Here is a 22,795-nt window from a genome sequence, read left to right on the forward strand (position 1 = left end):
GGGCGCACACACACACAGAGACGGCGGCACGGGCGCACACACACACAGAGACGGCGGCACGGGCGCACACACACACAGAGACGGCGGCACTGGCGCAAACCACACAGAGGCGGCGGCACTGGCGCAAACCACACAGAGGCGGCGGCACTGGCGCGCACACACACAGAGACGGCGGCACTGGCGCGCACACACACAGAGACGGCGGCACTGGCGCACACACACAGAGACGGCGGCACTGGCACACACACACAGAGACGGCGGCACTGGCACACACACACAGAGGCGGCGGCACTGGCGCAAAAGCTTCGAGATGCTGGGAAGAAGTGCCAGTCCCCAAGACTGGATGGGTAGAAAGCAGAGCTGCCAACGCAGCCCTCAACGACGCCATAACACGCAACTGACCAGAAACATCCAAAACGCAAGGACCTGCCACGCTTTCAACTGCTGATACGACAAAACCGGCACCCAATTGGCGCTACGCCAATGGGCACCGGCGTTGCAGATCCCGGAATGGCACCCGAGTAAACTTTTGTGTCCCTCGAATGCGATGAGACCCCAGGATCGTCACGCAGGCACAAGGCAGGCTTCCCGAACTACACAGCGACGCAGACGTTGGCTGGAGCTGCCCTGCCCGGCGCACGCTGGCATGGCGCTGTGAAATTCCCTGGACCCTTCACCTGCCCAAGAGAGACTGTTCCCGGAGAACCCTTGCCCCGAACGGAACTTAACCCCCCTCCCTGCAGTTTTCAGCCCCTTCCCAGGCCCCCAGCCTCCACTTAGCTTTCAGAGGGCCAAGAAACTGAATCCGTCTTCAACAGAAGAAAACGCCACGTGCGCTGACAGGGATATTCCAGCATCACCGGGTTCCTCCTCAGCATCTACAGCAACACAAGAAAACACACGCTCGCTGAGCAGAGCGAGCGCACAGTATAAAGGCACGAGGCACATCTTCCCTTTGACACCACGCACCGCCCCACCTGCTTACTGGACGGCCCTTGCCCTTAGCTGAGCTAAACCCCCCGTCCCTGCGACTCCCGGCCCCTCCCCAGCCCCCGTGCCTCCACTTAGCTTTCAGAGGGCCGAGGGACCGAACCCATCTTCGACGGAAGAAAACGCCACGCGTGCTAACGGGGATCTTCCTGCGTCGCCGGGTTCCTCTTCAACATCTACAGGAACATGAGAAAGCACACGCTCGCTAAGCCTTGCCGGCACACGGTGCCGTGGGGTAGACTCCGACCCCTTCTGCGACACCCGCCTCCCGCTTAGTTCCACGGCGTTCCGTGCCGCGGGCGCGGTCACAAACCCTCAGCGCTGGTGACGCCTAAGACGGCGAGAAGCAAAAGAACTGTACCTCTTTGAACGAATCCCTGGCCCCACGCTCCTGCTCGCCCCTACCACGGCTCCGTGCTCACCTTGCCAGAGGAGCTGCGCTGCCGATACCCAGCTTTCCACTTTGCTTCACGCCTAGAAAAGAGAGAAACAACCAAACTCAGCTAGAGCCACACGGCACAGCTTCCTGCTCCCACCACGCACCGACCCGCTTGCTTACGGCGCTCGGCTCGCCTCCTCCGTCGCTCGTTCGTGCTGAGTTGTCCCTCTGCATCTGAAATCAAGGTATTCAACAAGTTACCCAGGAGCTCATCAACAGCTTGACCGTTCCACAGGTCTGCTTTCTATTCAGGAATCCCACAAGAAGGTCTAATTGAGTCCCAAAGACCACTGGGGAACGGACTGTCCGCTCCCCTGCCCACGGCTACTCCGTCCCAGATGACCGCACAACCTCTGCCTACGCAGGATAACGTGTCCACAGATCAATCGTGGACTCCTAAACTCAGTCCGCCCGCTCCTGACTCTACACCTCCGGGCAGAGCAGCTCCGAGCCAAACGCGCACGTGCTTAGACAGATGCTCCACACAACATTATAGACGACCCGACAGCAATAACACCAAAAATGCTCCGCAACAAAAATGACTCCGAACCAGAGACGGCAACGGTAAAAATAACCTGCGGGGAGGCAGTGGTGAGGCGAGGAGCCTCTACTGCAACCCCAGAAAAATGAGAGCCGAACGTTACAGCCTCTTATGAGACGGCGGCACTGGCGCAAACACACACAGAGGCGGCGGCACTGGCGCAAACACACACAGAGGCGGCGGCACTGGCGCAAACACACACAGAGGCGGCGGCACTGGCGCAAACACACACAGAGGCGGCGGCACTGGCGCAAACACACACAGAGGCGGCGGCACTGGCGCAAACACACACAGAGGCGGCGGCACTGGCGCAAACACACACAGAGGCGGCGGCACTGGCGCAAACACACACAGAGGCGGCGGCACTGGCGCAAACACACACAGAGGCGGCGGCACTGGCGCAAAACACACAGAGGCGGCGGCACTGGCGCAAAACACACAGAGGCGGCGGCACTGGCGCAAAACACACAGAGGCGGCGGCACTGGCGCAAAACACACAGAGGCGGCGGCACTGGCGCAAAACACACAGAGGCGGCGGCACTGGCGCAAAACACACAGAGGCGGCGGCACTGGCGCAAACACACAGAGGCGGCGGCACTGGCGCAAACACACAGAGGCGGCGGCACTGGCGCAAAACACACAGAGGCGGCGGCACTGGCGCAAAACACACAGAGGCGGCGGCACTGGCGCAAAACACACAGAGGCGGCGGCACTGGCGCAAAACACACAGAGGCGGCGGCACTGGCGCAAAACACACAGAGGCGGCGGCACTGGCGCAAAACACACAGAGGCGGCGCAAATACGAGAAGCTGCTACAAGACCTAAAACCTTCAAGATGCTGGGAAGAAGTGCCAGTCCCTGAGACTGGATGGGTAGAGAGCACGGCTGCCGGCACAGCCCAGGACAACGCCACAAACAGCCCTGACCAGAAGCGGCCGGAAGGCAAGAACCCGCCACGCTTTCGGCTGCCGACACCAGAAAACCGGCGCCCAATCAGCACCGGCGTTCCAGATGCCGGGATGGCACCCGAGAGGCTTTTCCTGCCCCTGGAACGCAACGAGACCCCAGGATCGGCTGACGGGCGCAAGGCAGGCTTCCCGAACTACACGACAACGCAGACGCAGGCTGGAGCTGCCCTGCCCGGCACACGCTGGCATCGCACGGTAAAGGTCCCCGGGCCCTTGACCCGCGCCAAGGGCGCGGTTCCTGGACGGCCCTTGCCCTTAGCAGAGCTAAACCCCCCGTCCCTGCCATTCCCGGCCCCTTCCCAGCCCTCGCGCCTCCACTTAGCTTTCAGAGGGCCGAGGGACCGAACCCATCTTCGGCAGAGGAAAACGCCACGTGCGCCAACGGCCGTCTTCCCGCGTCGCCGGGTTCCTCTTCAGCGCCTGCAGGAGCACGAGAAAGCACGCGCTCGCTAAGCCACGCCGGCACACGGCGCCGCGGGGCAAACGCCGAGTCCGTCCGCGACACCCACCTCCTGCTGAGCTCCAGGGCGGTCCGGTCGGCGTGTCCTGCCGCTGGCGCGGTCACAAACCCTCAGCGCTGGTGACGCCTACGACGGCGAGAAGCAAAAAAAACCGTGGCGCCGGGAACGAGTCCCCGGCCCCACGCTCCTCCTCGCCCCTAGCCCGGCTCACCGCAAATGCTCCTCCTGGTCCAGAGGGCCCACAAAGCGCCTGCAAAGCGAGAAGGAAAAGATGAAGCGAGAGACCGGGCAATACCGGGCTCCTCAACGCCCACCGCCGCCTCACCTTCTCGGCTGCCGGCCGGCGTGCGGCTTCGCCCCTGCCGGCTCGTCTGCGGCACCCGCAAAACCAGAGGCACGCGCTCGGACGCCGCCCGAAAACACAGCCTGCCCGCAGACGGTCCCAGCTCGCCCTCCCTTACCTGGGCCGCTCGCCCACCCGGCCGCCCTTGCTTTTGACTGCCACGCCGCGGACCGCCGAGACGCTCAGCTGCCGCCTGTAAAACACCACCAAAGGACGCTCGGACCCGCGCCAGCAACACGGGACCTGAAACGAGCTGCCGCTTCGGCCCAGCACTCCGTGCTCACCTGGCCCGAGGAGCTGAGCTGCCGACAGCCCGCTTTCCTCTTCGCTTCGCACCTAGGAAACAGAGGAACGACCGAGCTTAGCTGGAGCCACACGGCACAGCTCCCCTCTGGCACCACCCACCGACCCACCTGCTTACGGCGCACAGCTCGCCTCCTCCGTCGCTCTTCCGGGCCAAGTTGTCCCTCTGCTCCTGAAATCAGGTGATTCTGCAAGTCACCCAGCAGCCCATCCACAGCCTGACCAGCCCACAGGTCTGCTTTCTGTGGCGCAATAACGTCCCAAGCTCTCGTGGAGGCTCTCAAACGCCTGCGCGGGGACCCTCCGCTCCCCTGCCCACGGCTACTCCATCCCAGATGACCGCACCGCCTCTGCCCACGCAATACAACGCGTCAGCAGGTTAACCGGGGACCGCCAGAGCTCCGTCCACCCTCCCCTGCCTCTACGCGTCCGGGCAGAGCAGCTCCGAGCCAAACGCGCACCCGGGCCGACAGACGCTCCGCAGAACCTTATAGACCACGCCTCTGCCACAGCGCCAAAAACGCTCCACGACGAACATGACGCTCCGAGACCAGACGGGCATCGATCCCAATAATCTACGGGGAGGCAGCGGTGAGGCGAGGACCCTCTCCTGCAACCCCAAACGGAAAATGAGCCCAACGTCACGGCTCCTGACGAGACGGCGGCACCGCCACGACCGAGCAGAGACGGCGCAACCAAAGGAGAAGCTGCTGCAACACCTAAGAACTTCTTCCCAGCATCTTGAAGCTCCAGTCCCTGAGACTGGATGGGTAGAGAGCACGGCTGCCGGCACAGCCCAGGACAACGCCACAAACACCCCTGACCAGAAGCGGCCGAAAGGCAAGAACCTGCCACGCTTTCGGCTGCCGACACCAGAAAACCGGCGCCCAATCGGCACCAGCGTTCCAGATGCCGGGATGGCACCCCAGAGGCCTTCCGTGCCCCTGGAACGCAACGAGACCCCAGGATCGGCTGACGGGCACAAGGCAGGCTTCCCGAGCTACACCACAACGCAGACGCAGGCTGGAGCTGCCCTGCCCGGCACACGCTGGCATCGCACGGTAAAGGTCCCCGGGCCCTTGACCCGCGCCAAGGGCACGGTTCCTGGACGGCCCTTGCCCTTAGCAGAGCTAAACCCCCCGTCCCTGCCATTCCCGGCCCCTTCCCAGCCCTCGCGCCTCCACTTAGCTTTCAGAGGGCCGAGGGACCGAACCCATCTTCGGCAGAGGAAAACGCCACGTGCGCCAACGGCCGTCTTCCTGCGTCACCGGGTTCCTCTTCAGCGCCTGCAGGAGCACGAGAAAGCACGCGCTCGCTAAGCCACGCCGGCACACGGCGCCGCGGGGCAAACGCCGAGTCCGTCCGCGACTCCCACCTCCTGCTGAGCTCCAGGGCGGTCCGGTCGGCGTGTCCTGCCGCTGGCGCGGTCACAAACCCTCAGCGCTGGTGACGCCTACGACGGCGAGAAACAAAGAACTGTAGTCCTTGGGACCAATGTTAAAGTTGCCACTTTCCCCTTCATCACCCACAATACGAAAACACATACACAATAATGAGCACTCAGATCATGGTTGTCCGTACTAGTTCCCTCGCTATTCCTCGCCTTGACCGAGTTCTGGGAGTTACATTTGAATGATCTACCAGGGTCCACCGCACACTGCAAAGGGTCTGTGGACAGCACACTGTTCTGTGGGTGATCAGGGAGGCGATGAGCCACCCCGTAGCTTGAAAGACACTCTGCCTTATGGTCCTGCTGCTTCCTTCAGAAATGCTTAAACTCCACCTACAGACACGAGATGCTCATCCTAACCCCTGGTAGATAACCTGAGCATCCTAGGAGGAGAGATTGTATCAGCAACTTGTTACACACCAATACAAACCAAGAATTAACACCCCATCTCCATTGCAATCAGGAATTTAGGGAAAACACAAAGTACCAGGAATTGATTCAATAAACGACAATTAGTTACAAACATATTTTCAACTACAGTTGCTATTGAAACTTTTCTGCTCCTGAAGGTCCTACCTCAAGCAGACATCTCCACTTCTCCAAACACATCTGCCCATGTAGCTTAAACAGCTCAAAAGCTGCCGACTGCTAAAGGAGCAGCAGAGAACCAGCACCCAAGCAGCCCAGCAGCAGAATGAGCTCCCCACCTGGGGACTGGGGCTCAAATACCCTGAGCCCCGCCCACCCCTTCCCACAATCCCCTGGGAAAGGGGAGGGGTCAATCACCCCAGGCCCCACACACCACCCTTATCAAATCACCTGGACCCTCACTGGAAGTGACAGCACCTGCACTCCTGTCGGGCTCTGTCAGACACTGTTGGTTTTTGTGAAGCCCTGTGAGACCTCTTGGGTCTGTCAGGCTCTGTCAGGCTTTGATGGGCTCTGTAGGGCCCTGTGAGACCTCTTGGGTCTGTCAGGCTGTGTCAGGCTTTGATGGGGTCTGTAGGGCCCTGTCGAGACCTGTTGGGTCTGTCAGGCTGTGTCAGGCTTTGATGGGCTCTGTCGAGACCTCTTGGGTCTGTCAGGCTGTGTCAGGCTTTGATGGGCTCTGTAGGGCCCTGTCGAGACCTGTTGGGTCTGTCAGGCTCTATCAGGCTTTGATGGGCTCTGTAGGGCCCTGTCGAGACCTGTTGGGTCTGTCAGGCTGTGTCAGGCTTTGATGGGCTCTGTAGGGCCCTGTCGAGACCTCTTGGGTCTGTCAGGCTCTATCAGGCTTTGATGGGCTCTGTAGGGCTCTGTCGAGACCTGTTGGGTCTGTCAGGCTGTGTCAGGCTTTGATGGGCTCTGTAGGGCTCTGTCGAGACCTGTTGGGTCTGTCAGGCTGTGTCAGGCTTTGATGGGCTCTGTAGGGCTCTGTCGAGACCTGTTGGGTCTGTCAGGCTGTGTCAGGCTTTGATGGGCTCTGTAGGGCTCTGTCGAGACCTGTTGGGTCTGTCAGGCTCTATCAGGCTTTGATGGGCTCTGTAGGGCCCTGTCGAGACCTGTTGGGTCTGTCAGGCTGTGTCAGGCTTTGATGGGCTCTGTAGGGCCCTGTCGAGACCTCTTGGGTCTGTCAGGCTGTGTCAGGCTTTGATGGGCTCTGTAGGGCTCTGTCGAGACCTCTTGGGTCTGTCAGGCTGTGTCAGGCTTTGATGGGCTCTGTAGGGCTCTGTCGAGACCTGTTGGGCTCTGCTGAGCCCTGTCAAGATTTCTCAGGCTCTGTTGAGACCCCCAGGGCTCTGTCATACACATTGAGGCTCTATCAGGAACTGACAAGATTTGTCAGGCCCTGACGGGTCCTGTTGGGCTCTGCCAAGCTTTGTCAGGCTCTGTGAGGACCCGTCAAGCTCTCTCGGGCCCTGTCGGGCTCTGTTGGACTTTCTCAAGCTCTCTCGGGCCCTGCCTGGCTCTGTTGGTCTTTCTTGAGCTTTGTCTGCCCCTGTCATGCCCTGTCGGGTACATGGCTCAGCAGGGGATGGGAAGGAGTTGTAGGTCTGTAGGCCACACCCCCTGCAGGGAGCCCACCAATGGGGGTGGAAGTGTGGGTCAAGGGGGAGGAGCCCAGCTGGGAGGGTGAGGTGCTTGGAAAGGGGGTGGGGCCTGGTTGGGGCACACCCCTTCGGGAAGGCACATTGGGGAGAGCTTGGGAGGGAGGTGGGGTTGGCAGTGGCCCCGCCCACACCTTCAGCCCCACCCTCAACCCTAAAACCCACCCCCAAATCCTTCACTGGAAATGGAACAAACCACATGCTTAAGGTTTTTTTACATTATTTAATTTTATTGGGTGAGAATTGGCCCCAAAACCAGGTTAAAAATCCCCCAACACGGCCCTGGGGGAGCAACGTCAGGATGGCAGCGGCACAGCGCTGCCCTTTTCCAAGATGGCCGTCAGGGGCAAACAGAGCCACAGGCCCCACCACCCACCTTGGGCCCCACCCCAGAATGGCCGCCCTAGGCAGGCCCCGCCCACCTCAGCCCCACCCTTCCAGCGCAGGCTTGGCAGCCATGACAGCCATGGCCCCGCCCACCAGCAGGGACACAGCAGCCGAGATGGCCACGCCCATCAGGGCAGCCACCTTGTTCCCATGGGCAGGGTGCAGGGCCACAGGGGCAGCCGATACAGCCGGGAGCTGCCGCCTGAGCTCGGCGCAGACCAACAGCCCCTCCGGCAGTGCCAGCATGGCTGCCAGCCCTCCCCCCCAGCCATCTCGGATTCCAAGCAGGGTGGCGCCCAGCAGCCATGCTGTCCTCATTTTGTTGTGCACAGGGCCCCGTGCAGCATCGCAACCCAGGACAGCTGGTGGGGTGAGGGGACCCAGGAACGTCGATCTATGGGCAGAATGCAGAGGCTGTGGGGTGCTACACATCACTGGGGCAGAGTGCTGGAAGTATATGGTGCTGCAGAGCAGTGCTGTGGCTGTATAGGGCAGACCAGCTGTGTGGGGTGCTGGGGGGCACTGCTGTGGGTCTATGGGGCAGGGTGCAGGAGCTAGTGTGCTGTAGGGCAGAATTGCTGGCCTATGGGCTCGTGGGAAGAAGCTATGGTGTTTTCTGGGACAGTGCTGTTGATCTATAGGGCAGAGGAACTATGGGGTGCAGTAGGGTTACACTGTGGGTCTATAGGGCAGAGTGAACAAGATATGGGGTGCTGTGGGACAGCACTGTGTGTCTATGGGGCAGAGTGGAGACTTAGGGTGCTGTGGAGCACTGCTGTCCATTTATGGGGCAGAGTAAAAGCAGCTATGGGGTGCAGTGACTCTATAGGGCAGAGGGGCCATGGGCTGCTGTGGGTCACTGTGTGGGTCACTCACCTGCAGGGTGTTCAGCCTCTTCAGGGGTGTTTCACCCCACAACAACCCCATTGACCCCACAGCCCCCTGACCCCCACACCGCCCCATAGACCCTTGTGACCCACCCATAGTGGGCAGTGCAGGCATAGTCAGGAGGGAAGGGTGGTCAGGTGGACAGAGGTGTGGGGCGCTGTGGGGCAGCACTTTGCACCAATGGGGCAGAACGCAGCACCTACAGGATGCTCTGTCTGGCTCTGGCGGGCCTTGTCGGGCTCTGGCGGGCCATGTCATGCTCTGTTGGGTCTATCGGGCTCTGTCGGGCTCTGTCGGGCTCTGTCGGGCTCTGTCGGGCCATGTCACGCCCTGTCGGGTCTATCGGGCTCTGTCGGGTCTATCGGGCTCTGTCGGGCTCTGTCGGGCTCTGTCGGGCCCTGTCGGGCTCTGTCGGGCCATGTCACGCCCTGTCGGGTCTATCGGGCTCTGTCGGGTCTATCGGGCTCTGTCGGGCTCTGTCGGGCCATGTCATGCTCTGTCGGGCCCTGTCGGGCTCTGTCGGGCCATGTCGTGCTCTGTCGGGTCTATCGGGCTCTGTCGGGCTCTGTCGGGCCATGTCATGCCCTGTCGGGCTCTGTCGTGCTCTGTCAGGATCTATCGGGCTCTGTCGGGCCTTGTCATGCCCTGCCGGGTCTATCGGGCTCTGTCGGGTCTATCGGGCTCTGGCGGGCTCTGCCGGTCCCTGTGGGGCCGTGTTGGACCGCGCCGGCCTTGCCGTGCCTATGGCGGTGGCTGTTGGTGCGCGGCCCCTCCTGTCCTGCAGGGGGCAGCGCGGCGGAGCTGGGGGGGACGGGACGGGCGGGGCCCTCCCGCCACGCGTGGATTCCGGCTCCGGGAGGCGCCGCCGGCGCTCAGGCCGGCTCTGAACTACGGCTCCCGGCATGCCCCACTCCCGCGTGGGCGGGGCTGCCGCGCAGCGCCCGTTCTGCTTCCTGTCGGGGCCGCTGCTGCCGGAGAGTGAGGCCGGGGGGGCGCTCGGGGCGGGGGGCACGGCGCGTCCCCGCGGTCCGCACGTCCCGTGTCCCCACGTCCCGTGTCCCCCCAGGCCGCCATGAGCCTGCAGTGGACGGTGGTGGCCACGTTCCTGTACGCGGAGGTGTTCCTGGTGCTGCTGCTCTGCGTGCCCTTCGTGTCGGCGGCCAGGTGAGCGGGCGCCGGGCCGCGCGGCTCCCGGCGGGGCGCCCGGTGTCCCAACGTCCGTCCCCCCGCAGGTGGCAGCGGATCTTCCGCTCGCGGCTGGTGGGCCTGGCCGTGGCCCGCGGGAACACGGCGTTCCTCGTGCTCATCGCCGTGCTGGTGCTGCTGCTGCTCGGTGCGTGGGGGGTCGGGGCCGCTCTGCCGCCGGTTAACCGGAAACGGAGCGTCTGCCCCGCTTTAACCCCGTGTTAAAGTGCCCCCCGCTTTAACCCCCGTGTTAATTGTGCCCCCCCGGTTTAACCCCCGTGTTAAAGTGCCCCCCGCTTTAACCCCCGTGTTAAAGTGCCCCCCCGGTTTAACCCCCGTGTTAAAGTGCCCCCCCGGTTTAACCCCGTGTTAAAGTGCCCCCCCGCTTTAACCCCGTGTTAAAGTGCCCCCCGCTTTAACCCCCGTGTTAATTGTGCCCCCCCGGTTTAACCCCCGTGTTAAAGTGCCCCCCCGGTTTAACCCCGTGTTAAAGTGCCCCCCGGTTTAACCCCCGTGTTAAAGTGCCCCCCCGCTTTATCCCCGTGTTAAAGTGCCCCCCCGCTTTAACCCCCGTGTTAAAGTGCCCCCCCGGTTTAAACCCCGTGTTAAAGTGCCCCCCGCTTTAACCCCCGTGTTAAAGTGCCCCCCGCTTTAACCCCCGTGTTAAAGTGCCCCCCCGGTTTAACCCCCGTGTTAAAGTGCCCCCCGCTTTAACCCCCGTGTTAAAGTGCCCCCCCGCTTTAACCCCCGTGTTAAAGTGCCCCCCCGGTTTAACCCCCGTGTTAAAGTGCCCCCCGCTTTAACCCCCGTGTTAAAGTGCCCCCCCGGTTTAACCCCCCACACCCCCAGACACGTTCCATAAGACACGCTGGTACAGGTCCAGTTTAACCCCTGGTTTAACCACACCCCCCCAGTTTAACTGTTCCCCCCAGTTTAACCACATCTGCCCAGTGTAACTTTCCCCCCGAGACATGTTCCATAAACCACACTGGTACAGGTCCAGTTTAACCCCTGGTGTAACCCCCCCCGCTGCATTCCCCGCGCCCCCCCATGCCGGTTTGACCGTGTCCCCGCAGACGCGCTCCGCGAGACGCAGCGCTACGGCGCCCCGGAGCGCCCGGCCCCGCGCGGCCCCGGCGCCAGCGAGCACGTCCACATGAAGCTCTTCCGCGCCCAGCGCAACCTCTACGTGGCCGGGTTCTCGCTGCTGCTGGCCTTGTGAGCTGGGGGGGCGGGGGGGGGTGGGAGCGCCCCCCCGTCCCGCTGACCCCCCCGTCCCGCTGACCCCCCCGCAGCCTCGTGCGCCGGCTGGTGACGCTGATCTCGCAGCAGGCCGTGCTGGGCGCCGCCAGCGAGGCGTTCCGCAAGCAGGCCGAGGGCGCCAGCCGCGCCGCCCGGCGCTACATGGAGGACAACGACGCGCTCAGGAAGGTACCGCGGGGCGGGGGGAACGCGGCGCCGGGGCGGGGGGGGCAGGTGGGGGGCGCTGATGTGTGTGTGTGTCCCCCCCCGTGTCCCCGCAGCAGCTGCAGGATGGGGGGGGTGACAGCGCAGCGCCGTCCCCCGAGGAGAACGAGTCGCTCAAGGCCAAAGTGGAGAAGCTGAAGGAGGAGCTGGCGGCCAGCAAGCGCAGTACGGGGCGGGGGTGGGGAGGCGGGGGGGTTGGGGCGGTTTCGGGGTGTCCCTGACCCCCCCGTGTCGCCCTGCAGCTCTGGAGAAGGCGGGAGAACGAGGTGCAGGCCATGCGGCGCCAGGCCGAGGGGCTGACGCGCGAGTACGACCGGCTGCTGGAGCAGCACGCGCGCCTGCAGGTGAGCGCGGAGCAGCCCCGGCACCCCAAACCCGCCCTGAAGCAGCCCCGGCCCCAGCAGTGCTCACGGCTGTAAGCACGGGGTGCCCCCGAGCACCCCCAGCAGCCTGGCTGCAGGTACAGGGGGCTCTGACGCCCCTAAACCCCCCCAGGCAGCACACGATGGGCCCCGGGACAAGAAAGAGGAGTGAGACCGGGCCCCGCCCCCCCGGACAAGCCACACCCAGCGGACCAGGCCCCGCCTGACAAGCCACGCCCAGCGGACCAGGCCCTGCCCCCCGACAAGCCACGCCCAGCAGACCAGGCCCCACCCCCCGGACAAGCCACGCCCAGCAGACCAGGCCCCACCCCTGCACCCCCAGCCTCAGGGCAGTGGGCAGGATTTGGTACAGGGTGGTTTTGGGGACCCTCCCAGCCACCCCCCCGCCCCGAAGTTGGGGGACCCCCAGCTCTGGGGGGGGGGGGTGCTGAGCCCCTTTTCTGGGGGGCTGAGACTCCCTGCTCCCCCCATCTTCCGTTTCAATAAACACAGCCCCGCCCCAAAGCCAGCTGAGGCTCCGCCCCATTTATTGGCACCGTGTTGGGGGGGGGGGGGGGTAGCGCTATGGGGAGGCGCGTCTGTCAGTGTGTGCGGGGCCATCCCGCTATGGGGCAGAGCCCCCCCCCCCCCATCTCTGTGTCCAGGCCACAGGGCCCCCCAGGCGCCACGGGGCGGGGTGCAGGGTGCCCCATGTGCTATGGGGCGGGGTGCAGGGCGCCCCCCAGGCGCCACGGGGCGGGGTGCAGGGCGCCCCACGTGCTAGGGGCGGGGTGCAGGGCCCCCCAGGCGCTAGGGGGCGGGGTGCAGGGCCCCCCAGGCGCTAGGGGGCGGGGTGCAGGGCGCCCCCCAGGCGCCACGGGGCGGGGTGCAGGGCGCCCCACGTGCTATGGGGCGGGGTGCAGGGCCCCCCAGGCGCTAGGGGGCGGGGTGCAGGGCCCCCCAGGCGCCAGGGGGCGGGGTGCAGGGCCCCCCAGGCGCTAGGGGGCGGGGTGCAGGGCCCGGGCTTGGTTCCGCAGCGCCTCGAATTCCCTCTGCACGAAATCGGTGAGAGCCTTCCGCATCTCCACCTGGGGGACAGTGAGTGGGGGCTGGAGCCGTGGGGCGGGGGGACGGGACCCCCGGCGCCGTGGGGCGCAGCCACTGTCCCCCCGGTACTCACCGGGGACGAGCCCTCGGCGCGGAGCCGCTCCAGGAGGGGCCGGACGCTGAACGGGCGCCCCACAACCACCGTGATGCGCTGGGGACGGTGTCAGTGCTCTACGCCTGCCCCACAGCCCCCACAGCCCCCCAGCCTGCCCCACAGCCCCCAGAGCCCCACAGCCTGCCCCACAGCCTGCCCACAGCCTGCCCCACAGCCCCCAGAGCCCCACAGCCTGCCCCACAGCCTGCCCCACAGCCACCGTGATGTGCTAGGGATGGTGTCAGTGTCCCCCAGCCTGCCCCACAGCCCCCAGCCTGCCCCATGGCCCCCACAGCCCCCCAGCCTGCCCCATGGCCCCCACAGCCCCCCAGCCTGCCCCATGGCCCCCACAGCCTACCCCATGGCCCCCACAGCCCCTCAGCCACCGTGATGCGCTGGGGACGGTGTCAGTGATCTACGCCTGCCCCACAGCCCCCACAGCCCCCCAGCCTGCCCCACGGCCCCCACAGCCCCCCAGCCTGCCCCACAGCCTGCCCCACGGCCCCCACAGCCCCCCAGCCTGCCCCACGGCCCCCCCAGCCTGCCCCACGGCCCCCCCAGCCCCCCAGCCTGCCCACGGCCCCCACAGCCCCCCAGCCTGCCCCACGGCCCCCACAGCCTGCCCCACAGCCTGCCCCACAGCCTGCCCCACAGCCACCGTGATGTGCTAGGGATGGTGTCAGTGTCCCCCAGCCTGCCCCACAGCCCCCCAGCCTGCCCCACGGCCCCCACAGCCCCTCAGCCACCGTGATGCGCTGGGGACGGTGTCAGTGCTCTACGCCTGCCCCACGGCCCCCACAGCCCCCCAGCCTGCCCCACGGCCCCCACCCCTGCTCCACGGCCGCCCCAGGACTCACCTGCCCCACACGGGGCACATAGGGGCGGGTGTTTGGCAGCACGTCGCTCATGCCTGCGGGGGAGCAGGGACCTGCATGGGGGGACCTGCCCTGGGGGGGACTCTGCCCCACAGCCCCACCCCCACTCACCCCCGTGCCACAGCGGCAGGACGACGGGGGTCCAGGCGACACTCGGCCAGGAGCCGCCCGATGCCTGCAGAGGGGCACAGGCTGAGGGGCTGGGGAGCCCTTCGGGTCGGGATTTGGGGGACACGGGGGCACTCGGGGCTCACCCCACTTGAAGCGCACGAACTCCTGCCCCATGTTCACTTTGCCTGTTGGGACACGGGGCCGTGGGGGGGGGGGCACAGGAGCCCCCCAGTGCTGCCGGTCACCCCTGGGCAGCCCCCCGTCCCAGTCCCACCCACTCCCCACAGACCCCACACGCCCCGTTCCAAGTCCCCCCCACTCCCCACAGACCCCACACACCCCGTTCCCAGTGCCCCCCCACTCCCCACAGACCCCACACGCCCCCAGTGTCCCCCCCACTCCCCACAGGACCCCACACGCCCCCGGTGTCCCCCCCACTCCCCACAGACCCCACACGCCCCCGGTGTCCCCAGCCCCCCGTACCCTCGGGAAAGACGTGCACCCACTCGCCCTGGTTGAGCCGCTCCAGCACAAAGTCCATCCCGCGCTGGTACACGCCGTCCCCTGCGCGCCGGGCCAGCTCCAGACCCCCGTGCCCCCCCGCTGCCCCCAGCGCCCCTGTGCCCCCCCGGTGCCCCCAGCCCCCCCGTGCCCCCCCAACGCCCCCATGCCCCCCCAGCCCCAGAGCGCCCCCCCAGCCACCCGTGCCCCCCCAGCCCCAGAGCGCCCCCCCAGCCACCCGTGCCCCCCCAGTGCCCCCCCGGTGCCCCCAGCCCCGCCGGTGCCCCCAGCGCCCCCGTGCCCCCCCAACGCCCCCATGCCCCCCCAGCCCCAGAGCGCCCCCCCAGCCCCCCAACCCCCCCCGTGCCCCCCCGCGCCCCCAGCCCCACCGCGGCAGACGGGGACGCAGCGCCCGAGGCTGAAGAACCGTGAGTGCAGCTCCCGCGTGAAGCAAATGTCAGCGGCCGTGGGGGTCCTGGGGGGGGCGGGGAGGGTCAGCGCGGGGGGGGAACGGGGGGGGCGGCTCCCCCGGGCCCCCCCGCCCAACCCCCTCTCACCAGCGCATCTTGTGGGGGCTCCAGATGTGCCGCAGCTTCAGAGAACCTGGGGGGGGGGGCGGGGAGAAAGGATGGAGGGGGCACAGGAGCACCGCAGAGCCGGCCCACCGGGACCCCCCCGGGACACCCCCAGACCCGCCCAGCGCCCCCGCGCGCCCCGTACCCCAGAGGTGCGGGTCGTCCATGCAGGACTGGTGGTTGGCCAGCGTGAGCAGGGGGGTGCGCGGCCCCCGCCGCTCCACCAGCTCGTGCAGAACCTCCGCGTTGTGCACGCGCAGCCGGTTCAGCCACCTGGGGGAGGGGAGGGGGTCAGCAAAGGGGGAGACCCCCCCAACCCCCCCCCGCTCGGTCACTCACGGGTCCACAGGCAGCTGTAGGTGCCAACCAGGCCCGTGACCAGCCCGCTCGCCAGGGCCCAGCGCAGCGGCGGCCCCGCGGGAAACGGCCACCTCACGGCCAGCGGCATCGCGCCATGGCGAGGCCCGGGGCGGGCGGCGGGGCCTCGGGGGGCCCGGGGCGGGCGGCGGGGCCCGGGGCGGGCGGCGGGGACTCGGGGGGCCCGGGGCGGGCGGCGGGGCCTCGGGGCGCGCGGCGGGGCCCGGGGCGGGCGGCGGGGGCCTCGGGGCGGGCGGCGGGGACTGGGAGCGGGCGGCGGGGCCTCGGGGCGGGCGGCGGGGACTGGGAGCGGGCGGCGGGGCCTCGGGGCGGGCGGCGGGGACTCGGGGGGCCCGGGGTCCCGCAGCCTCCGGCCCAACGGCGGCCCTGCCGTACACCGCGCGTCGCAAAGGTCGCGCCGCCGTCAAGCGAGACGCCCTCCTACTTTTCTCCCCATGCCTACTAGATGTCGCAAACGCGGGGGGCGGGCGTAAGCGAGGAGGGCGGGCGCCGCCGAACAGAGCGACGGATAACGAAGGCGGGCTAGGAAGGCGCCCGCACCATAGATAAGCGCGCACGCCCCGCCCCTTCGCGAACGTCGCCAATCCCACGCCCGCAGGGCCCCGCCCACCGCCGCGCGCCGTCGCCAGGGCGACGCCCGGTGCCATCTTGTCCGGGGGCGCCATCTCGGAGGGGCCGGTCCCGGTTCCGCCCGGCCCCGCGGAGGCGGAGCGGGACGGGCACGTGGCGTCCCCGGCCCCGCCCCGCCCCGCCCCGCCCCGCCCCGCCGGCTGACAGCGGCCGCCGCCGCCATGGCCGCCGTGTGGCAGCAGGTGCTCGCCGTGGATGCCCGGTGAGGGGGGGGGGCACCCAAGCCCGGGGCTCATGCGGGGGGGACGCGACACCGGCGCGTGCGGGGCGGGGGGGGGGACACGCCGCGATCCCCAGGGACCTTTACCGGGGGGGGGGAGGGGGGCACCACGAACCCAATTCCTCTTCGGCGGGGGGGGACACGCCGCGATCCCCAGGGACCTGTACGGGGTGGGAGGGGCACCACGAACCCAATTCCCTCTGCGGGGGGGGACGCCACGATCCCCAGGGACCTGTACGGGGGGGGGGGGGGGGCACCACGAACCCATCCCTCTGCGGGGGGGGACACGCCGCGATCCCCAGGGACCTTTACCGGGGCGGGGGGGGCACCACGAACCCAATTCCCTCTGCGGGGGGGGGACGCCACGATCCCCAGGGACCTGTACGGGGTGGGGGGGGCACCACGATCCCAATTCCCTCGGCGGGGCGGGGCGGGGTGGGAGGGACACCCCGATCCCCGGGTCCGTTCGCGGGGGGGGGCCGAGCGCGCCCCGTCCTGCGGCGCACGGCGCGTGCCGCCCCCGCGACCCCGTGCCCCGCGGCCCGCGCCAGGTACGCCGCGTACCGCACGCCGCGCTGGCCGCAGTTCCGCACGCAGTACGTGCGGCGGCGCAGCCAGCTGCTGCGGGAGCACGCGCAGGCGGCCCCGGCGGCGGACGCGGCGGACGCGGCGGGCGCGCGGCGCTGGTACCTGCGGGTGCGCGCGCGGCTGCTGGCGCAGCGCTACGGGGCCCTGTCGGAGCAGAGCAGCGGGCGCGCGCACAGCAGCAGCGCCCTGCGCGCCAGCCGCACCACGCTGGACCGCATGGAGGTGCGGAGACCGGGGGCTGGGGGCCTCCGGGGGGGCGGAGTCCTCCTGGGGGGGGGGGGGTCCGAGTCCTCCGGGGGGGTCTGAGTCCTCCTGGGGGGGGTCCGAGTCCTCCTGGGGGGTCTGAGTCCTCCTGGGGGGGGTCCGAGTCCTCCTGGGGGGTCTGAGTCCTCCTGGGGGGGGTCCGAGTCCTCCTGGGGGTCCGAGTCCTTCTAGGGGGGTCCGAGTCCTTCGGGGGGGTCCGAGTCCTCCTGGGGGGGTCCAAGTCCTCCTGGGAGCGTCTGAGTCCTCCTGGGGGGGTCCGAGTCCTCCTGGGGGGTCTGAGTCCTCCTGGGGGGGGTCCGAGTCCTCCTGGGGGGTCTGAGTCCTCCTGGGGGGGGTCCGAGTCCTCCTGGGGGTCCGAGTCCTTCTAGGGGGGTCCGAGTCCTTCGGGGGGGTCCGAGTCCTCCTGGGGGGGGTCCAAGTCCTCCTGGGAGCGTCTGAGTCCTCCTGGGGGGGTCCGAGTCCTCCTGGGGGGTCTGAGCCCTCCTGGGGGTCCGAGTCCTTCTAGGGGGGTCCGAGTCCTTCGGGGGGGTCTGAGTCCTCCTGGGGGGGTCCGAGTCCTCCTGGGAGCGTCTGAGTCCTCCTGGGGGGGGGCGAGTCCTCCTGGGGGTCCGAGTCCTTCTAGGGGGGGTCCGAGTCCTTCGGGGGGGTCCGAGTCCTCCTGGGGGGGTCCAAGTCCTCCTGGGAGCGTCTGAGTCCTCCTGGGGGGGGTCCGAGTCCTCCTGGGGGGTCTGAGTCCTCCTGGGGGGGGGTCCGAGTCCTCCTGGGGGGTCTGAGTCCTCCTGGGGGGGGTCCGAGTCCTCCTGGGGGTCCGAGTCCTTCTAGGGGGGTCCGAGTCCTTCGGGGGGGTCCGAGTCCTCCTGGGGGGGTCCAAGTCCTCCTGGGAGCGTCTGAGTCCTCCTGGGGGGGTCCGAGTCCTCCTGGGGGGTCTGAGCCCTCCTGGGGGTCCGAGTCCTTCTAGGGGGGTCCGAGTCCTTCGGGGGGGTCTGAGTCCTCCTGGGGGGGTCCGAGTCCTCCTGGGAGCGTCTGAGTCCTCCTGGGGGGGGGCGAGTCCTCCTGGGGGTCCGAGTCCTTCTAGGGGGGGTCCGAGTCCTTCTAGGGGGGTCCGAGTCCTCCTGGGGGTCCGAGTCTTCCTGGGGGGTCCGAGTCCTTCTGGGGGGTCCGAGGAGTCCTTCAGGGGGTCCGAGTCTTTTGGGGGGGCTGAGTCCTTCGGGGGGGGGTCCGAGTCCTTCTAGGGGGGGTCCGAGTCTCCTGGGGGGGGTCTGAGTCCTCCTGGGGGGTCCGAGTCCTTCGGGGGAGTCCGAGTCCTTTGAGGGGGGCTGAGTCCTTCGGGGGGCTCTGAGTCCTCCTGGGGGGGGTCTGAGTCCTCCTGGGGGGCCGAGTCCTTCTGGGGGGGTCTGAGTCCTCCTGGGGGGGCTGAGTCCTTCGGGGGGTCCGAGTCCTTCGGGGGGCTGCACATCCTTCTTGCGGGGCAGACGGACCCATGGGGGGAGCGTGAGCCCTTCTTGGGGTGCAGCACGTGTCTGGGGGGCTGGGGGGTCTCAGCCTGTTTTGGGGTGTCAGGGGTCCTGGCCGCTCCCCCCACGGCCGTGTTCCCCCCCCCAGGACTTCGAGGAGGACCCGCGGGGGACCCGTGGACACCGGCGCTCCCTGAGCCGCGGCTCCCACGCCGGGGGGGGCCGGGGGGGCCCTGAGGAGCGGTGAGCACCGGGGGGCAGCGGGGGGCTCAGGGCGCTGGGGTCGCCACGCTGACCTCCCGCCCCGCAGCCCCCCCGGGGTGGTGCCCACGCCGCTGGCCGAGGCCAGTCGCGCCATGGCCGGGGACACGACGCTGAGCGAGAACTACGCGTTCACCGGCGTCTTCCACGTCTTCGACCAGCACGTGGACAACGCCGGTACGGGGGTCCGGAGGGGTCCGGGGGGGGGGTCGGGGGGCCGGTGTCCCCCGCTGACCCCCCCCGGCAGTCCCCAAGGTGCAGTTTGCGCACGACGAGCGGCACTTGCTGGCGTGCTGCTCGCTGGACGGCACCATCTCGGTGTGCCGGCTGGCGCCGGGGCCGCCGGCCGTGCTGCAGGTGCTGCGGGGACACGCGGGCGGCGTCGCCGACTTGGCCTGGTCGCTGTCCAACGACGTGCTGGTGTCGGCGTCGCTGGACGGCACGCTGCGGCTCTGGGCGCCGGCCGACGGGCGCTGCATCCGCCGCGTCTGCGACCCCGACGGCGCCGCGCTGCTGTGCTGCGCCTTCCAGCCGCTCAACAACAACCTCACCGTGGTCAGTGCCGGCACCCCCGCGGCGCTGCCCGCAGCCCCCGGCGCCCCTCATTGCCACGGGACCCCCCGAATCCTCCCGCGACCTTCTCATGCCCCCAGAAACCCCCGCGACCCCACTGCCCGTAGGACACCCCGAACCCCCCCGCAATCTCCCTGGGACTGGTCGCCCCCAGAATCCTCCAAATCCCCCCGGGACCCCCTGGTTGCCCCTAAACCTCCCCAGAGTCCCCCTGTGCCCGTCCCCAGGTGGGCAGCGCCCGGCACATGGTGCGCGTGGTGAACATCTCCACCGGGAAGGCGGCGCGCGGCGGGGCCGGGCGGCTCCCCGGCCGGGTGCTGGCGCTTTGCTTCGACGCCCCCGGCCGCGTCCTCTGGGCCGGCGACGACTGCGGCTCCGTGTCCTCGTTCCTCTGCGACCCCGCACCGGTACGGGGGGCTCTGGGCGGGGGGGGGCTCGGGGGGGCTGCGTGCCGCTAAGCCCCCGTTCTCCCCCCAGGGCGGCTGACCAAGGCCTCGCGGGTGCTGGTCCAGGCCGGTGGCTCCATCACGTCCCTGTCGGCCCGCGCCTGGGCCAGCCGGGAGGCGCCCGACCCCTCGCTGCTGGTGAACGCCTGTCCTGACCGCCTGCTGCTCTTCAGGTGCGGGGAGCGGGGGGCCCTGGGGGCCCTGGGGGCCCAGGGGGCGCTGGGGGCCCAGGGCTGACGGTGTCCCCGTCCCCAGGGTGGTGGAGGAGGAGGGCTCGGGGGCGCGGCACTGCGGCTGCGGCGCAGCTTCCCCACGCGGCACCGCGAGCAGCCGGTGCGGAGCTGCTTCTGTCCCCTCATGTCCTTCCGGCAGGGAGCCTGCGTGGGTACGTGGGGGCACTGGGGACACTGGGGACGTGGGGGCACAGGGGGCCTGCGTGGGGACGTGGGGACACTGGGGACGTGGGGGCACAGGGGGCCTGCGTGGGTACGTGGGGGCACTGGGGACACTGGGGACGTGGGGGCACAGGGGGCCTGCGTGGGGATGTGGGGACACTGGGGACGTGGGGGCACAGGGAGCCTGCGTGGGGACGTGGGGGCACAGGGAGCCTGCATGGGGACACTGGGGACACTGGGGACGTGGGGGCACAGGGAGCCTGCGTGGGGACGTGGGGGCACTGGGGACGTGGGGGCACAGGGAGCCTGCGTGGGGACGTGGGGGACACTGGGGACGTGGGGGCACAGGGAGCCTGCATGGGGATGTGGGGACGTGGGGACGTGGGGGCACAGGGAGCCTGCGTGGGGACACTAGGGACACTGGGGACGTGGGGGCACAGGGAGCCTGCGTGGGGACACTGGGGACACTGGGGACGTGGGGGCACAGGGAGCCTGCGTGGGGACACTGGGGACATGGGGGCACAGAGGGACACAGAGCGCCCGCGTGGGGACATTAAGGACACGGGGGTGTGCGGTGCCCGCATGGGTATACAGGGGACATCAGGGGGCGCAGGGACACAGGGGACCCAGGACACCTGTGCGGGTCCCTGCGGGAGCTGGGGGACACCGGGGCTTTTGTGGGTACGCCGGGGGGTCGATGCCACCCCTGTCCCCGTCCCTGTCCCTGTCCCGGCAGTGACGGGCAGCGAGGACGCCTGCGTGCACTTCTTCGACGTGGGGCGCGCGGCGCGGGCCACGGTGAACACGCTGCAGGGCCACGGCGCGGCGGTGCTGGCCGTGGCCTTCAACTGCGACGAGAGCCTGCTGGCCTCCAGCGACGCCGCCGGCACCGTCATCGTGTGGCGCCGCCAGCACGCGTGACCCCCCGCGGCCCCTCCCCCACGCACACAGCGGCTGCGGTAACAAGCGTGTTTGCGGCTCAGAACAGGTACTTGCGGCAGGCGGCCGCCCCGCACTTGCACTCGATGCGGCCGCGGGCACGGGGGGAGCCCCCCAGGGCCCCCCCCGCCAGCCCAAAGTTGGAGTCCATGCGGGTGCTCTCGGCGTCCACCGGGTCCACTGGGGGGGGAAACGGGGGTGAAGGGGGGGGAATGGTACAGCCTGACCCCCCCATAAACTGTAGCAGTGGTACAGCCTGACCCTCCAAAATCACAGCAGTGGTACAGCCTGACCCCCCCATAAACTGTAGCAGTGTTACAGTCTGAACGCTCCAATAAACCATGGTAGTGGTACAGCCTGGTCGTTCTGTACCACACAGCAGTGGTACAGTCTGATCCCCCAGAAACTACAGCAGTGGTACAGCCTGACCCCTCCAAAACCACAGCAGTGGTACAGCCTGACCCCTCCAAAACCACAGCAGTGGTACTGCCTGACCCCTCCAAAACCACAGCAGTGGTACAGCCTGACCCCTCCAAAACCACAGCAGTGGTACAGTCTGATCCCCCAGAAACTACAGCAGTGGTACAGCCTGACCCCTCCAAAACCACAGCAGTGGTACAGCCTGACCCCTCCAAAACCACAGCAGTGGTACTGCCTGACCCCTCCAAAACCACAGCAGTGGTACAGCCTGACCCCTCCAAAACCACAGCAGTGGTACTGCCTGACCCCTCCAAAACCACAGCAGTGGTACTGCCTGACCCCCTCCAAAACCACAGCAGTGGTACAGCCTGACCCCTCCAAAACCACAGCAGTGGTACTGCCTGACTCCTCAAAACCACAGCAGTGGTACTGCCTGACCCCCCCCAACCCAGTAAACCGCGGCAGTGGTCCAGCGCAGGCCCCCCCACGCAAACGAAGGGTGCAGGCCGATCCCCGGGGCGCGGCGCGGGCGCGTACCGTGCATGTTGTAGTCGAAGGTGAGCTCCTCCCCGGGCGCGGATGGGCCGCGTGGCGAACAGCGCGATGCGCGGCAGCCGCTGGTCCAGGTTCTCGATGAACACGTTGTACACCTGCAGGTTGGGGTCGCACTGCGCCCCGGGCGGGGCTCAGGGGCGGGGCCGGGCAAAGCCACGCCCCTTGGCTTGGAGCAGGAGCTCACGCATTGGGCGGGGCTGCAGCAAGCTCCGCCCCAAGCCGGGCCAAGCCCCGCCCCCTCCCACCGTGGGTAAAGGGGGTGTTCCCCAGCGCTGCTGCAAGCCCCTCCCCTTTGGCGAGGCCCCTCCCACTCGCACCCAAGGAAGGGGCTGTTCCCACCAGTGGGCGGAGCTCCCACAAGCCCCTCCCCCTCCAGCCCCCCCACACGTGGGCGGAGCCCCCGCAGGCCCCGCCCCCGGCCGGCCCACTCACGCTGTGGTTGACGAAGTGCGAGATGTTGCCGTAGTGCGCGGCGTCCACGGTGTACACGTCCTCCACGTAGTCCAGGTCGAACAGGTACGTGGCCCCTTGCCGGTCA

General features: G+C 68.2%; 3 protein-coding genes across 7 annotated transcripts; 2 read left to right on the top strand and 1 right to left on the bottom strand.

The window, feature by feature from the left end:
* The first annotated feature begins 9,699 nt into the window (after positions 1-9,699).
* Positions 9,700-12,400, top strand: BCAP31 (B cell receptor associated protein 31). 5 transcript variants are annotated; one of them, XM_065048070.1, is made up of 8 exons: positions 9,709-9,835; positions 9,924-10,021; positions 10,090-10,190; positions 11,119-11,260; positions 11,338-11,473; positions 11,566-11,674; positions 11,752-11,853; positions 12,005-12,400. In XM_065048070.1, exons 2-8 carry the CDS (start codon positions 9,930-9,932, stop codon positions 12,376-12,378), a joined length of 1,056 nt encoding a protein of 351 aa, XP_064904142.1. In that variant the 5' UTR covers positions 9,709-9,835; positions 9,924-9,929; the 3' UTR covers positions 12,379-12,400. The 5 variants fall into 5 exon arrangements, with proteins under 5 accessions (XP_064904145.1, XP_064904142.1, XP_064904146.1 ...); XM_065048073.1 differs by lacking the exon at positions 11,119-11,260 and having other exon boundaries at positions 9,700-9,835; XM_065048074.1 differs by having other exon boundaries at positions 9,789-10,021; positions 11,566-11,681; positions 11,760-11,853; positions 12,005-12,243.
* TAFAZZIN (tafazzin, phospholipid-lysophospholipid transacylase) lies at positions 12,397-16,159 on the bottom strand. Its single transcript, XM_065048075.1, is given in 12 exon segments — positions 12,397-12,804; positions 12,867-12,959; positions 13,052-13,129; positions 13,930-13,982; positions 14,059-14,086; positions 14,088-14,122; positions 14,202-14,243; positions 14,542-14,622; positions 14,949-15,034; positions 15,117-15,162; positions 15,280-15,468; positions 15,471-16,159. Coding segments are annotated over 11 exon segments (840 nt in total). The 5' UTR covers positions 15,583-16,159; the 3' UTR covers positions 12,397-12,804; positions 12,867-12,869.
* A 27-nt stretch (positions 16,160-16,186) lies between these two features.
* WDR13 (WD repeat domain 13) lies at positions 16,187-21,635 on the top strand. Its single transcript, XM_065048068.1, is given in 9 exon segments — positions 16,187-16,344; positions 16,914-17,172; positions 18,817-18,911; positions 18,979-19,106; positions 19,177-19,484; positions 19,730-20,121; positions 20,204-20,225; positions 20,228-20,333; positions 21,080-21,635. Coding segments are annotated over 9 exon segments (1,536 nt in total). The 5' UTR covers positions 16,187-16,303; the 3' UTR covers positions 21,265-21,635.
* The last annotated feature ends 1,160 nt before the right edge of the window (positions 21,636-22,795 follow it).

This window comes from Columba livia, unplaced genomic scaffold, assembly GCF_036013475.1.
Source record: "Columba livia isolate bColLiv1 breed racing homer unplaced genomic scaffold, bColLiv1.pat.W.v2 Scaffold_1997, whole genome shotgun sequence".
NCBI classification, from domain to species: domain Eukaryota; kingdom Metazoa; phylum Chordata; class Aves; order Columbiformes; family Columbidae; genus Columba; species Columba livia.

What these genes read in the sequence shown, in the direction of transcription:
- BCAP31 (XM_065048070.1), top strand. Translation starts at nt 9,930, where the DNA reads ATGAGCCTGCAGTGGACGGTGGTGGCCACGTTCCTGTACGCGGAGGTG. An exon ending in TTCTCGCTGCTGCTGGCCTT is followed by an intron (nt 11,261 to 11,337) that starts GTGAGCTGGGGG and finishes ACCCCCCCGCAG; the next exon opens with CCTCGTGCGCCGGCTGGTGA. An exon ending in GCTGGCGGCCAGCAAGCGCA is followed by an intron (nt 11,675 to 11,751) that starts GTACGGGGCGGG and finishes GTCGCCCTGCAG; the next exon opens with CTCTGGAGAAGGCGGGAGAA.